Source organism: Pseudorasbora parva, chromosome 3, assembly GCF_024679245.1.
Source record: "Pseudorasbora parva isolate DD20220531a chromosome 3, ASM2467924v1, whole genome shotgun sequence".
Taxonomy (NCBI): Eukaryota; Metazoa; Chordata; class Actinopteri; order Cypriniformes; family Gobionidae; genus Pseudorasbora; species Pseudorasbora parva.
The window spans coordinates 11354652-11370775 of record NC_090174.1 but is presented as its reverse complement, the minus strand read 5'-3'; the positions used below and the strand labels follow the sequence as shown (position 1 = coordinate 11370775).

The 16124-nt window shown below is 38.0% G+C and overlaps 1 protein-coding gene across 2 annotated transcripts in view; it reads left to right on the top strand.

Moving 5' to 3' along the window:
* The window catches only part of rabep1 (rabaptin, RAB GTPase binding effector protein 1), a 45214-nt gene that overhangs the window by 4228 nt on the left and 24862 nt on the right, over positions 1-16124 (top strand). Inside the window, exons 3-8 of one of the 2 annotated variants that reach the window (XM_067437796.1) lie at positions 3752-3955; positions 6817-6977; positions 7148-7267; positions 9834-9914; positions 10447-10582; positions 13500-13678. In XM_067437796.1, the coding sequence (XP_067293897.1) occupies positions 3752-3955; positions 6817-6977; positions 7148-7267; positions 9834-9914; positions 10447-10582; positions 13500-13678 (881 nt within the window). The remainder of the gene's footprint in view (positions 1-3751; positions 3956-6816; positions 6978-7147; positions 7268-9833; positions 9915-10446; positions 10583-13499; positions 13679-16124) is intronic. The other variant, XM_067437797.1, reaches the window with a different exon arrangement.

Genomic DNA, 16124 nt, shown 5'->3' with positions numbered 1-16124 from the left:
ACTGCATCAGCATCTTCTCCAAACAAATGCTGCAAGAGTTTTTCTAACTAACTAACTAACTAACTAACTAACTAACTAACTAACTAACTAACTAACTAACTAACTAACTAACTAACTAACTAACTAACTAACTAACTTTACTTTATTTATTTGTTTTATTTAGCCTACTTGTATTTTTTGTAGTTTTATTTATTTATTTATGTATTTGTTGGCTTTACGAAGTTCACATAGGTGTCCTTGAAGAGTAACCAGAGGGGTCACATTAACTATGAACACTTTATGCCTTCATTTTGTAGTATATCTGTATAAAGTATCTCTCGTTTTATTATTTAAACCTAACAAACTTAATTTTGTGAAAAGTTGACGTCACTTTCCCACTGGAACAAACTCCCCTCTGCCGGACTTGAGTGGCAGAAGAGCTGCTGCGTGACTAGATTGAATAGGAGAAACTGCGAAAACGGGAGTGAAACAAACTGTTATCAGTTTAAACTAAAGTTTGGACTTGATATAAGTGTTATAAGCTATACATCTTACCAAAAGATCCAGTGATCCATGGATATTGACATTTTGATGCTGGGGAAATACATAAATCAAATTTAGCCTGTGAACAATTTATATAAATAGAATTTAAATCTTGAATCCTGTGATCACTTGTATAATTAAAGGGGGGGTGAAACACTCAGTTTCAGTCAGTGTCATGTCAATCTTGAGTACCTATAGAGTAGCATTGCATCCTGCATATCTCCGAAAAGTCTTTATTTTTTTAATAATTATATAAGAAAGATGCGCTGTTCCGAGTCTTTCCGAAAAAAGCCGAGCGGGTGGGGGCGTGTCGTGTGAGCGGAGCTAAATAATGACGTGTGCGCGCTGCTGCTATTGTGTTGAGTCGAGTGCGTCGTAAAGCTGTGTCATCCCTAACAGCGGGAAAAAAACTTTATTCAAAATAAAAATATGGCTTTTAATCAGATACAGCCATACATCTATGATCCGGAATCAGACCCAGAGGCTGCAGTTGAACAGGAGCAGCAGCAAAAACGACTAGAGCAGGACGTCTCTGTGTGGTACAAGTCATACACTAACTATATAATATGCTTAGCGGCTTGTGTTATTTACATATTTATACTTAAATTATATCGTCGTATTTTTGTCTTTGAAGGTGTACATGTGGGAAGTGCAGTTGTGCACGTGTGTTTGTGTGTTTACGCGTGGTTTGTGTAGACAGTAAGCGGACTAAAAAAAACACAGACATTTGAAGCAGTCTCACTCACCCTTCTAACGTTGGGACTGCTCCATCATTCAGCATTAGGCGATTGGGAAAATCCGGCGTCGAGCTGGGCCTTGTTTATGAAACAGTCGGCACCGAAATGCAGCGAACAGATATAAACATTCGCGCAACTCAGTTGCTGATCCGGAAAAGCAAATTACATCCACTGTTGCCTTAACGCGGGGTTTTTGGCGAATCTGTGCAGGACTGTCTTGGTCTGGCAACCAAAAACGCACTTTTTTGGTGACATTGTTATGTGCACATCACCTGTGCAGCATCCTACAAGCCAGCGCTTTGATGGGCGTAGCCTGTTACTTTCGCTCTCTCCCTCTCTCTCTCACGCGCTTCCGGTAGAATTGTCCGTACGGCCCATACAAGGAAATTCCGCCCCCATTAACGTCAAAGGGGACGCATGATCTCAAAAAACTTGCCGAAACTTATGACTAACCGGAAGTAGTATTTTTGACAAAGAAATACTTCCATCAAACGTCCACCTTAACTTTTGAAACTTTGTCTATGTTTAGTATGGGATTCCAAGTCTTTAACAGTGTAAAAAGATCAGTATGCATGAAACAGCATTTCACCCCCCCTTTAAATATATGTGTGTATAACCCTGGTATATACCCAGCTCCCAACCCAACTTTGAGAATAGATTAACAGCGTTATTTTATTTTTTTATCACCCGATAAGAGTCTCACGTTAACACAGCACGTTAACGCAGATTACGGCCCACCACTACGCATACATATACATATGCATACACACGCACATATAGCAGGCAGAGGAAATTAAAAATTCAGTTTTTTTGTTTTGTTAGTTAATATATATTTTTTTTATTAATTTATAACACTTTTTAAAAATTGCTATTCCTGTTATTTTAATCCCTGTTTAAATGCATATGTTGTAATTTACATAATATATATGAATGTATATGGAGCGTGATAAAAAGGTGACCTTGAAATTGTGGCGTTAAAGGTGACGTGAGCCGGGGGAATTGATGTGATTTTTGTGTACAAGTGCTGCCACTCAAATTGTTTTGCCACTCAGTGGGCATAACTGCAGTCTCATGTCACATGCATACCTTCTACTCAGTGACATTCACATATTTGTATTAAGTGTAGCTCAAGTGTCCTTTATAGAGCCATTGTAATTCCAAGGATTTTGAACACTTTTCTAGGAACACATTTGTGTGGTTGTTAAGGTGCAGTAAGTGATTTCTGAGAATCATTGTTTAACATTGTTGATATTTGAAATCAGCCCAAACAAACACACCCCTCCCTTCATTGTTCCACCCCCAAAATGCACGAACACACAACACTCAAGAGGGGAGTCTCTTTATCATAGCTGAAGCGAAGCAAAATAAAGCTTCTCAAAAATGACATGAGCATACAGTACACGAGTACACAAGCAAGAGTTTGTTGTTATAAGCAAAAGGAACTGGATAAATATTTGAATGCTCCTGATGTGAATTCCGACTAGTAAATAAATGATGCCGCCTGAATCATAATCTCACACCGTGTTGGTTCGTTCGTTGGCCAGAGGAGAAATGCCCCCCGATTTCGCCTGGTTTTCTCCCAAAGTTTTCTCTCCAGCTGATGGGGTTTGGGTTTCTCGCCAATTAACTGTCGCCTCTGGCTTGTTTAGTTGGGGACACTTAATATACAACAATATTATTGATCTGGCTGTACTGGTGCTGTTATATAAGAACTGAACTGAGCTGGACGATGACATAATTTTATTGCAGAACTGCTTTATAGATTAAATTAACTAATTTATTAATTAAGCATCTTTGCAAAAGATTTGAATCAACAGTAAACTGACTTGAGCTGAACAACAGTCACATGGAGTATAGGAATAGGAATGAACAATTTTCCTGTTGTCACTGTGATACTGCTTTAAAATAATCTGTATTGTATAAATAAAGGTGATTGACTTGTTAGTTGAGAGCAGCACACACTCAAAGCGAACTCACAAATGGCGCAGTAACAACCGGTTAAATTTGGTCATGTACCCAACGGTACCTTTTTTGCGGTACTTTAGGGATACTAAATATACTTTAGGGGGATACATATCTGTAAAACAAATATGTAAACCAGTTCTTACCTTTTGAATAGACGTGTACAGTGACACAATCCATTACACATTGTGCCTGGATGCGCATGGATACAGAAGACTGAATAACTAGCAAACAGTTATAGATCTGTATTTCATAGTGAATCTGTCCTGGGGCAGTACTAAAGTACTAAACCAGATACGTTTCAAACATTTCAAACAATGCTAGCAGGGATCTGAACACAAGGCTCCTTTTACACCTAGTGCAATTGTGTCAGGTGATCCGATCACAAGAGGAACGGCAATAAATATGGGTCCAAACAGGGTTGGTTAAACATCATATATTTAGGACACAGTGCAAGAGTAAAACAAATGTGACCTGAACCTGATGGTTCCTTGACATAAACTTTTGTGCTTGTCCTGTAAATACCTCAGAGGAGCTGAAGAAGCAGGCTGCTATACTGGAGAAGGCCCAGGCAGAGTTGAGCAAGATGCAGGACCAGCTGGCCGAGGCTAGAGCAGAGATGGAGACCATCAAAGCGGTGGCCACCGTCTCTGAGAGCACGAAGCAGGAAGCCATCGACCAGGTCAAGCAGCAGTGGCAGGAGGAGGTGGCGTCACTGCAGGCTATTATGAAAGGTAATGCGATACTGACTATTTTTATGCTGAAGTGTCTGATAACCATGGCTGAGTTTTATTCATTGTGCCATTTCTGCTATTGAAACCATAACAAAATCATTCATCACTATCCTGAAGTTGACTGAACTGCTTTACGAGAATAATGTTGCTTTGAGTAATAATAATAAGTGAAATAATTTAAAGCCTCTAAAAGACTTAAAGGGGGTGAAACATTCAGTTTCAGTCAATCTTGAGTACCTATAGAGTAGTATTGCATCCTTCATATCTCCGAAAAGTATTTAGTTTTATTATATTTATAAAAGAAAAATAGGCTGTACCGAGTCTTTCCGGAAAAAAAACGAAGTGGCTGGAGGCGTATTGTGTGGGCGGAGCTAAAGAATCACGAGCGCGCAGCTATTGCACGAGAGTGGCTGAAAGCTGACATCTTCAAGTGTGGAAAAGAAAATGTTACCCTAAATAAACCATGGCTATCAATCAGATTCAACTAATACATATATGATCCAGAATTGGATCCGGAGGTTAAAATAAAATAAACAGGAGAAGCATCAACATCTAACGACTAAACCTTAGCAGTAGCAACCAAAACGGTTTTGCAGGTCAGACTGTGTTATAGTGTTACATAGAAAAACAATGGAGTTGCGCATTTGAATGTGCTTTGTGTGAACGTCACCTAGGTCTGGGGTGGTTTTACAATAAACAAACAGACACCTATAGTGGTCAGCTAAACAAATGTATTTAAACACACACCATAAGTTACATCGCATGCTTCATTGATAAATTAACTATACGATCGTGTTGTTTACTGATGTTTACTCATGCGACGATAGCCAACAACATAGACATTTGAAGCAGTTTTACTCACCACCTGCTTCCAAAGCACGATTGTGAACCTTTATCGTCACAGCTCCATCAAAAACACACTTCTTTGGTGACGTTGTTGATTTGGTGAAGTCCTGACAGAAGTGAGAGCAGTTTTTATAGACGCCGTGCATTTGCTCTCGCTCTGGTCGCGCGCCCGCACGCACCCTTCCGGTAGAGGAGCCCGTACGGCCCATACAAGGACATTCCGCTCTGTCGACGTCAAGCCGACCCATTCTCGAAAAAAACTCTCCGAAACTTGTGAGAAACCGAAAGGAGTATTTTTGACACAGAAATACTCCATCAAGCGCCCAACTTATTTTTTTTTAACTTTGTCTATGTTTAGGATGGGAATCCAAGTCTTTAACAGTGTAAAAAGCTCAGTATGCATGAAACAGCATTTCACCCCCCCCCCCCCCCCCCCTTAATAGATGGCACCATTTATTGGTGTTTTTCATATGAAGTTTAACCAATGCTTTTTTAAATAAATAAATATTCATAAAGGCCACATTAAATTGATCAAATGTCTGTAAAGACAAATATAATGTTATAGTAGATTCCTCTTTTTTAAATAAATGCTGCTCTTTTGAAATTTTGAAATATTTTTATTTATTTAGTTTTCATCTTAATTTAATTTATTTTAGTAATTTTATAATGTGAATTATTCATTATTTTATGAATTTATAATTTATGAAATATTTGAATTTTCATTGCACATCGAATTTGGCTGAGAAATGACTCTCAAAAGATATCATCTTTAATATTGTGTAATAAAGTCATTATTGTGTAAAAAACCTAATAGACATTACAAAATGTAACTTCAGAAGAAATATTTTGGGTGAACTATACCTTTAATGTTTGTTATTATTCATATGGAAATTATACTCTAAATAAGAAACTGCCGGTGACAGTAAATGTGTAATTGAGTTATTCATTCGATTCGTTCATTCAGGTGTGAAGTAAATGGTTCTCGTCATAAAAATGTTAAATGTAAATGGTTCTCTTTATGAAAATTGTAAATATAAGTGGTTCTGTGGCGCAACTTCTGCTCCAACTGTGCCGTGAGTTGCGTGAATTTGAAAGCAACACGGACCAGGGCGTGGAAGAAAAGTAACCTGCACATTCTTTTGAACAAATGATGATCTATTTATTTAAATAAAATGCATGTAAGGGATGATATAGTTGATGATTTACCTTGGATATGAACGAGAGGGAGCATGCAGTGTATTCAACATCAATTGTGTAATAATAAATGTTTCTCAAGCAGCAAATCAGCCTATTAGAATGATTTCTGATGGGTCATGTGAAACTAAAGCCTGGAGGAATGAGCCTAAAAATGGAAGACAAGTATAACGTTGAATTACATTTTTTTTTCGTGCACAAATTATTCTCGTCGCTTCATATAATTATGTAGAACCACTGTAGTGAGATGGGCCTTTATGGGTCTTGAGAGAGGAAATGTCAATGTGGCCAATGGAGGCCTCTCAGAGTCATCGGATTTCAACACAAATATCGTAACTTGGGTTCCGAAAAGATGAACAAAGGTTTTACGGGTGTTGAATAACATGAAGGTAAGCAATTAATGACAGAATGTGGCATTGTGTAAGTAATATCTGGACTTCTATCTAGGCGTTTTAGGCTGGATCATTGTTCACTTTTAGAGAGAATAATCCCTTTGTGGGAGACTATCATCTTTGTAACTTTGCAGACCATATACATGCACAAACAGATACACACTAAAGACAAAGGAAAAAAAGCCTCATATGACCTTGTTAATAAATGAGCATTCAAGAGGCGCATGATGTATAGCGAGAGAAGGAATCCATAGTAACTCTGTGGGTTCAGATTCAGTGTAATCCGTGTTAAATCATAAACGTCATAAATAAACCCTATTTGGACAAGGAAGGTTTAGCAAGATTTCTTTTGCTGTCTGCTGTGAATGTTAAATGTGTTTGAGGATTTCATTTTGATGTATAACTCCTTATCTTGGTGTGTGTGTTTAGATGCAGAGCGGGAATTCAAGTTGCAGTTCCAGCAGAAGTTGGAGCAGGAGCGCGCTCAGTGGACACAGTACCGTGATGGGATGGAGCGAGAGGTGGCCGAGCTACGCCGCCGTCTTACTGAGGGACAGGAGGAGGAGAATTTAGAGAATGAGATGAAGAAGGTCTGGTTTGCTTTTTAAATGTCTACTTTATGATTTTTAGTTCCCTGAACTGTGAAAGAGATAATACAGTAATTTTCTTTAAATCGTGAGTCAAAGCCAAAAAGACTTAAACATCATGTTGGTGTTGGGTCTGTCTGTTAAGCAAGCTTGGTTTTGTAATATCAATCTAGGCCCAGGAGGACGCAGAGAAGTTACGCTCTGTGGTGATGCCAATGGAGAGTGAGATTGCAGCACTGAAGGCTAAACTGTCAAGCTCTGAAGATCGAGTTAAGGAACTTGAGGCGGCGAAGGTTAGACATGCATCAAAATGTGGAACTGAGAGCCAGACTGTTTTGTTCACAAGTATTATTAGATGTGACACATTTTATGTGTCATTTCATTCCTTTTTTTGCGGTTCCCTTTACCTCATGAATAGGCAAATTCACACCTGGACAATGTTCCCTCTAATTTTTTTTCTTGCTGAGCAAAACTTTTCTCTTGGGTGGACAATTTGGCCACCTGAGCAAAAACATTCTTAATACCAGACCTGTACAGCGTATGTAAACACAAAATCGTTTCATTATGCAGCTTTCACTCTTAATTCTAATGTGCCATTATAACTTTTATTTTTTGAAAAGAAGCAGTGAATTCAGAAGTCATTAATGAAGCACATTTTAGGTTACCTGAGAATATATATATATTTTTTTACAGGGCTGTGCCAGTCTTTATTAAAAAAAAATGTTAAAATATAAAAAAATCTAGTCTAGACAGTTTAATTATTTTATTATAATATAATATACAATGAAAAAAATGAAGCAGTTATACTGAGATGTTTTGGGACAACCATAAATGCGTTTTTGTACTGTAAAGGTTTGGCTAAAAATCAAAAAATATAAAAACTTAATGTTTACTGTTTATTAATTTCAAAGATTTTCTATATCAGGGGTTTTCAAACTTGTCAAGGAGCCCTGAACAATCACCTTGTGAGATCAAATCATTATATAATATAATATAATATAATATAATATAATATAATATAATATAATATAATATAATATAATATAATATAATATAATATAATATAATATAATGTAATATAATACATCTGTGCTGTCACTCAAGTAAAAAAACAACAACTAATTAATCACACGCATTTTTCTGTAATTTAATTGCTGTTTTTTATGTTGTAATAATCACTGATAGTAATACTGGTACTGATGTTTCTATGAAATGTATATATTAGGGGTGTAACAGTACACAAATCTGACGGTTTGGTATGTACCTCGGTTTTTAAGTCACGGGTCGGTACGATTTCGGTACACCAGTTTTACAAAATTACTTTATTTATTTTTATTAAACAGTGGTTTACTGAAAAAATTGTCTAAATTAATGCTGTAAATATAGGGAGTCCTTACTTAGGCTACACATTGTAATATTAAAGGTTAACAACAGAGCCCAACTATTAGCCTCAGTTCAGTTATTTTTAGATATAAAAATCAGCACTCATAAGCTTCACATAAGGCAGTTTTTGCATCAACTTCTAAATCTAATTAATTATTATATATTTTCTCTTTTCCAATTCGTTGCTGAAATATAATCATTTATACACGGCTGTCAAATAATGACAGATTTATTTAAACATACATTAAATAAACAAGACATCACTAACAGGTTAAGTAGAATGTAATGAGTATATAGGCTAATATTTAGTGAAAGTGTTTGTTTCTCTAGTGAACTAACACAGATGTGCACACTAAATGACTTGCCTGAGGTAAATGTGATGGGGACATTGCAAGCTTATTTGTCTTTCCATGGTTGAAACACCGATTAAGCGATTACACGACATGATAGATTACATTAAGTTGTAATGTATCCTCAACATAGCCTACCTTAAGAGATATTTCATGTTTATTCTTTAGGAAGAGATGATCGCGTTCACTCGCACACGCCGCCAGCTTTTAAACTGACGCGCCTATACTGATCAGTCACGTCACATTAAAGAGCGTCAAAAAGATTATCGTTTGAATATAATGATAACATGGACTGAATGTGTTCATGAGGTATCTCTGATTGAAGTATGTTCCGCACTTAAAACAAGCCGACTGTTATCTGTTAAAGATTGCATTCGTACCGTTCGGTAGACACGTGCACCGAACCGAAAGCCCTGTACCGAAACTAATATATATATTAGTTAAGGGGTGTAACGGTACACGTATTCGTACCGAACCATATATAAACAATAATGATAGACATTCAGCATTATAGTATAATTGAAAGCTATTCATTTTAACTTTAAAAATTAGCTTTAAAAATACACGTCCACACCTGCGCTGTCTGTGCGTGCGTCTTTCTGTGCGTTGTGTGTGTGTCAGGATGTTCTCAGACTGCGTGTTCTCTTTCGTATTGTCGCGCTTAAATGGTTTAAACGCATTTGTATGAATATGAGTGTGATCTAGCCAAAGGAAGATAGAAGAACTGATGTTGCATTAATTGTGTCAGACTGAAAAAAAATGTATTCCATGTGTTAATGTGTTATTTTTGACAGCACATAATAAAATGTAATATATAAATGTATTATATCAGTTTACATTTTTCAATTTGTTTTAATATTATATTGTATTAAAACCGAAGCATTTAAATAGATCTTATAGCTAAAAATTTCAAGAAAAAGAACATGAACTCTTTAATAATTATCGAAACACACACACTTGGGGGCTGCTCACTGCAGAGCAAATGGGTGGAGCCTACGTCTAGCTCCCCCTCGCTAGCGCGACATCCAGTGAGGAGGAGCGAATGTCATTTGGGCCTAATGGGTGGAGATAGAATATCCAACCACACCCTAACCCTACCCATAACTCTACCCCTCCACCCCATTAGACGTCCAGAGAGGTGGAACTGGACTATCCCCACCCCATTAGACGTCCAGAGAGGTGGAGATGGACGTCATTTGGCTCTGCAGTGAGTACCACTTGCAAGTGCTCGCATCATTCTCTTTCTATGAAACCTGTAAACCTCATTCACTAGTTCTAACTGTAGAGACTATAGTGACACTAACTATAGCAGCTGACCAAAGCACTGCAATTATTCTTCATTGTAAACTACAGATGGATCAATCAGATGGATTTCACTACACATTTAGCTTCTGTCCTCTGCACGGCACTTTGTTCTTTCTGCACGCACACAGCTTAGAGGGAACATTGCACTCAGAAAAATAAATCAAGGTTGCATCTGCATTCCAGCCTTTAGTATGATTGTGATGATAATGTTTTGGCCTCAGGAATGAGTAATAAATCAGTTGAGTCTCAGCCATGAAGTCGAAAGTTTGCAAATGAGTCTGCTTGTTTATTTTTTGAACATAAAATGTTTATTTTGAGTCAGCTTTTTCGACTCTGAAGTGTGAATGTTGCATGAAGGCCTGAAGGTTTATGGGTGCTTTTACTTTTAATCATGAAAAATGAAGTTTGGAAAATGTGCTTGATTTAATTCCCAGGTGAAGGAGCTCAATCACGTCCTGGAGGCTGAGAAATCATGCCGTACAGACTTGGAGATGTATGTTGCTGTCCTCAACACCCAGAAATCTGTCCTTCAAGAGGATGCAGAGAAACTTCGGAAAGAACTCCATGAAGGTATGCGACCAAAATATATATTTTTATGCAGACATTTCTGTTGTGCTTTCATAGAAAGAAAAAAAAATACTTTCATTTTCTTATTTTGCTTGATTGGTTGGCCATTCCATGTAGGTTGCATCATGCTTTCTACGGTCTCTATCTTTACATTTTTGTTTAGGAGCTATTGTGACCCCAAAGTGAACAGCCAAATATTTAGATTTCTATTGATTGATTTACTTATTTACTTACTTGCATTATCTACACATTACCGACATGCCCAAGCATACGATACAAAATATTCTTGAGATATAACTAGGGTTGGGTACCGAAACCGGACCGAATTACCGGTTCCTCATTTTGGACGTGCTTTCGCGCTTTGGCTGGCACTGAGCCAGAGACAGACGCGCTCAACGCTCATCACATATCACAACGATTCAGTGTTTTCACCACATCATGTTTAGTTTAGGTTTCAGACATTTAAATGCACATAGTAGTAGCAAAAACACGCTGATGTCTATGGAAGTAGCATTTGACTGTTTTTTATTTAAATCAGACACACATTACATAAGTTACAATATAGTTTACTCTATTCTTTTCTGAGTTCACCGGTCACTTACCTTCATGTTTTTTGTGAGACGAGGATGAATTTACGTGATGTAAATCGGACAGATCCGATTCTCTGAGGCGCAAACTAACATGGCGGCGTCCATCGCGCATTATAGATCAACTAACATGATCATTATGACAAAACGCATTCACTTACACATATTTGATAATCTGAATATCAGATAGCTCATGACATAGCTTGGCTTGGCTTAGCTTTTACTTTGAATTTAAGTAAATTGTGTTTTGTGTCTATTTATATATTTAAGTATACTTTAAACTTTTAATAAATTGTTAAATTTAAAGAATTAAAGAATAAATAAAATAAAATAAGCCATTCTTTAATTTCATCCATCGTTGTTTTGTGGCTCTTTTTTTTTTTTAAAGTATCGGTTCAGGCACCGTTTAGCCACCGATACCGTTTTAAAAGTACTGGTTTGGCACCGGAATTGTAAAAAACCCAAACGATACCCAACCCTAGATATAACTGTGGTTCTCAACTGGTTTGGCCATGGGACCCCCTTTTCCCCATTGTCGATAAGCCAAGACCCACATTTTTAGGAATTTGAACCAAGATTAATTTATTTCTCGAATGGTTGACACACACACACAAGCACTTTACTTAACATGCACATACATTTTAAGAATATCACCATCACTGATTAAAGGTGTGGTAAAACGCATTTTTTCAAAAGCTTGATTGTGTTTGTGAGGTGCATTGTAACATGTTTATGCTTCGATTTTTAAAATGAAGGTTCTATGAAGCCGGGCCCTCAAATACACAATGGGCTCAGATTGGTTAGCTGGCCCAGTGAGTCCTGATTCACTAACCGCCTAGTGCACGTTTCTCGGAAACCCACTATGACATTAAAGTATATTGTTTTATATAATACACTATACCTTAGGGGGCTTTAACACTGTGTACGTTTGCTGCGGTCAGAGCATGATTGTTTCCGGTGCCCCCGCAGCATTGGTCTGGTTTTACACTCAACTTGATTATATCGAACACTGGTGCGATTGCGTTCTTCTTTTCAAGCCAACTTTGTGCAGAGTCAAACCTCTAAACTTTATGTGGCCTCAAGAACAGTGTGTAGAGAGCTTAATGGAATGGGTTTCTGTGGCCGTGCAGCTGCATCCAAGCCTTAAATTACAAAGTGCAATGCAAAGCGTTGGATCCAGTGGTGAAAAGCACACCACCACTGGACTCTAGAGCAGTAGAGCTCCTGTGTACTTCTGAATTGATGAATCTCAATTCTCTGTCTGGCAATCCAAGGGTCGAGTCTGGGTTTGGCAGTTGCCAGGAGAACAGTACCTGCCTGACTGCATTGTGCCAAGTGTAAAGTTTGGTGGAGGGGGGTTATGGTGTAGGGTTGTTATTCAGGGTCTAGGCTTGGTCTCTTAGTTCCAGTGAACTCTTTATGCTTAAGCATACCAATACATTTTGGACATTTATAATTCATGCTCCCAACTTTGTGGGAAAAGTTTGGGGATGGCACCTTCATGTTCCAACATGAAGTGCACAATGCAAGGTCCTTGAAGACATGGATGACCGAGTCTGGTGTGGAGGAACTAGACTGGCGAGTCCTGATCTCAACCTGATAGAACACCTTTGGGATGAATAGAGAGGAGACTGTGAGCCAGACCTTCACGTCCAACATCAGTGCCTGACCTCACAAATGCGATTCTAGTAGAATGGTAAAAAATTCCCATAAACACACTCCTAAACCTTGTGGAAAGCCTTCCCAGAAGAGTTGAAGCTGTTATAGCTGCAAAGGATAAGCCAACTTCATATTAAACCCTACGGATTAAGAATGGGATGTCATTAAAGTTCATTAGCTTGTAAAGGCAGGCGTTCCAAAACTTTTGGCAATATAGTGGACATCGGCTAAAATGCATACCCAAGTTTTTTTGGTTTTGTTTTGCATTCAAAAACAATGCAAGGTCACAGGTTTAGGAGTTTATTTATTTTTAACTTGACACATTTCTCTTTAAAATTGATGGTGTTAGTTGCAGAACAGTATCATTCGCTAGACCGGATGCATTCTGTGTGAATGCTTTTTTACATGCTAGCAAACTTTTGCATGTTTTCTTTGTTGACTTTTGTGGTATTCAACTGCTGTTTATCACAGTGTGAAATGTAGTTTATACACTCTGAGGTTAGATTGTGCTGATGATGATTTATTGTGATCAGATGTCACTCGCACGGGTATGTCAAAACAGTGTTTTTTTTTTCTTCTCACAAATGCCAGTGAAATGCTTGCACTGACAGGACAGGGGGCTTTATATCCAAGGCAGTTGATTAATGCCCTGTTTGAATTGGGGTTTCTTTCAGTGGTTCACCTGTTGGAGTTGGAACGGCAGCAGCACAATCAGCTGAAACACACTTGGCAGCGTGCCAATGATCAGTTCCTGGAGTCGCAGCGGCTGCTGATGCAGGACATGCAGCGCATTGAGAGTGTGCTGTCCTCCGAGCAGCTGCGGCAGGTGGAGGAGATTAAGAAGAGGGACCAGGTACTTCTGTTTTTTGATGAACTGGAAGCATGAATAATTAAATAAGTTATTAAAAAAAGCAGACCCACAGCAATTCTCGGTTGAGAATTTTTCTGGTCTCTCTAAAACCAAAAATTAAAGGGTTAGTTCACCCAAAAATCAAAATTACCCCATGATTTACTCGCCTTCAAGCCATCCTATGTGTATATGACATTCTTTTTTCATATGAATACAATCAGAATTATATAAAAAAAATCCTGGCTAATCTGAGCTTTATAATGGGATTGAATGGCAGCCCAAAATTTTAAATGTATCCATATTTAAATCTTTATTAAGTAAAATATCTAGGTTCCGCCAAACTACATTCTGTATTCAGCTCCGAGTCCTGCACGTTTCAGGTACCTGCGAGCAGTGTTGTGCAAGTTGCTTCCAAACTGTAATATATTATAGATTACTTATTACTGCTATTTAAAAGTAATTCTTTACATTACAATATTACTGTCTCAGAATTGTAATGCGTTACATTACTCCTGTATTACGTTTGAGTTACTTTCACCAAAATAACTACAGAAGTAGCTCTTAACATTCTAAGATATAGGCTACCACAGAGCATTTTACATCCAGTAGAAGGCGATATGATGAAGCATAATGACGTGGGCCATCCAGGCTAACAATAGAAAATTGGCAAAGTGAATGTTCAAGACAATGCAAGAAATCATGACAGACAGAATCATAAACGATCCAATTCTAAGTATTGTAGAGATAAAGTGATTATCTGGCAATATCTGGGAATAGCTTAGGTCTGTTCATAGACACAGCAGAACTGTGTGTAAACTTTTAGTTATGACTATGCGCATTTGTTCTTTTCTTATTGTTGCAACATCGATAGTTATTTCGGTTGCATTTGATTGTATTTGCATTTGACTAGCCTACGTTCTTGTCCTTATCTCTGATAAACTCTAAGCAATGCGCATCCATCTCGCGAATGTACAGTAGAGATGTGACGGTGGGGACAAAGTGTGATGTGACAACACCGGTAATAATGGTATCTGGGCTTTTAAATCACTATTCTATCTAACCGAAAGGAACATTCGCACTGCCGCTTGGCCATTAATTACGGGAGCGGATGCAAAGAGTGATTTCAATGAATTCCTATGAAAGTTATGCTTCCATATGAACTGAAAACGTATGAGTATTTATAGGTGAATATGCATGAAAGTTTATATGTATATGCGAGTGTTTATAGGTGTATATGCATGAAAGTTTATATGTATATGCAAGTAATTCACAAGTGTGTATGCATTCATTACTAACAATATATGTATTAATATGGATTTCATATTAGTGTGCACGTGTATTTCATATATGTATTTTGAACATCCAATAGTATACATGTATATGCGAGTAATGCATAGGTGTATATGCACGTGTGTTATTTATGTATTGATAAGCGAAGTTTGATTTAAATCCTACGTGGCGCCTCATAAAAACGCGCCAGTGCGCGCACACCGTGAATGACAGCTCGTCAGTAAATGCGCGCTCTGTGCGGCCAAGCAGATTTTAGTTTTGGTTTAAAATTAGCCTATTATTCTTAAAGGGATCCCCTGGTGTTGAGACTTGTATGGCTTAATATAACATTAATGATGTCTCTTACTGAAATATGTAGTAGAAAACCCATGAAAGATCTATTTTATTTAAAAAATCGATTTTATATTTGGACCATGGGCAGCGCCATTTTGTTTGCGTTCTAGGCTGATGACGTAGAATGGTTGCACTCCTCAATCAGCTGGTGTTATCCGTAGCTATTTTTACCACAACGCAACTCGAAAATTGTTTCAGAGTTAAACAAAACCAATGAATTGATTTGTAATTGTACTTAAAACACACTCAAACATACATGTGCGCACAAACTCTCTCTCACACACACGCCAACAGATCGGCGAGGATACACACACCCGCACTGCGCGTGCGTTTTGGTGATGATGCATGGGATGATGGTTCGTGCATTAAAGTTTGTGCACAAGCCCAGTGAATTAAAACCTCAACCTTTAAACTTTCATCTTTAAGACACGAATAACATTCCCTACTTTAGTTCACTAATACAACTTGAAGGAGTGAATGAAGACGAGTGCGTGAAGTCGGACAGCTGTTGTGTGTAATTCGGCTGTACACTCGTTATTGCGGTGCAACGTGAGACTGAATGAGTGCACTCGAACATGTCCACTAAGGTGTCGGACACCACTACAAATGGCCGTCCCTTCAAATAATTCCCTATTTCATGGTATAGGGGTCGATTTCGGATTCAGCCCCTGTCGTGGAGACTGAGCAGCCCAACACCTCGATTGAGACCGCAGTCTCTCAGGTGTGTGTGCACGCCCGCCGATCTGTTTGTGACTTTGTGTAGGTGAGTTTGTGTGCACATGTATGTTTGAGTATGTTTTGAAGTACAATTACAACGCAATTCATT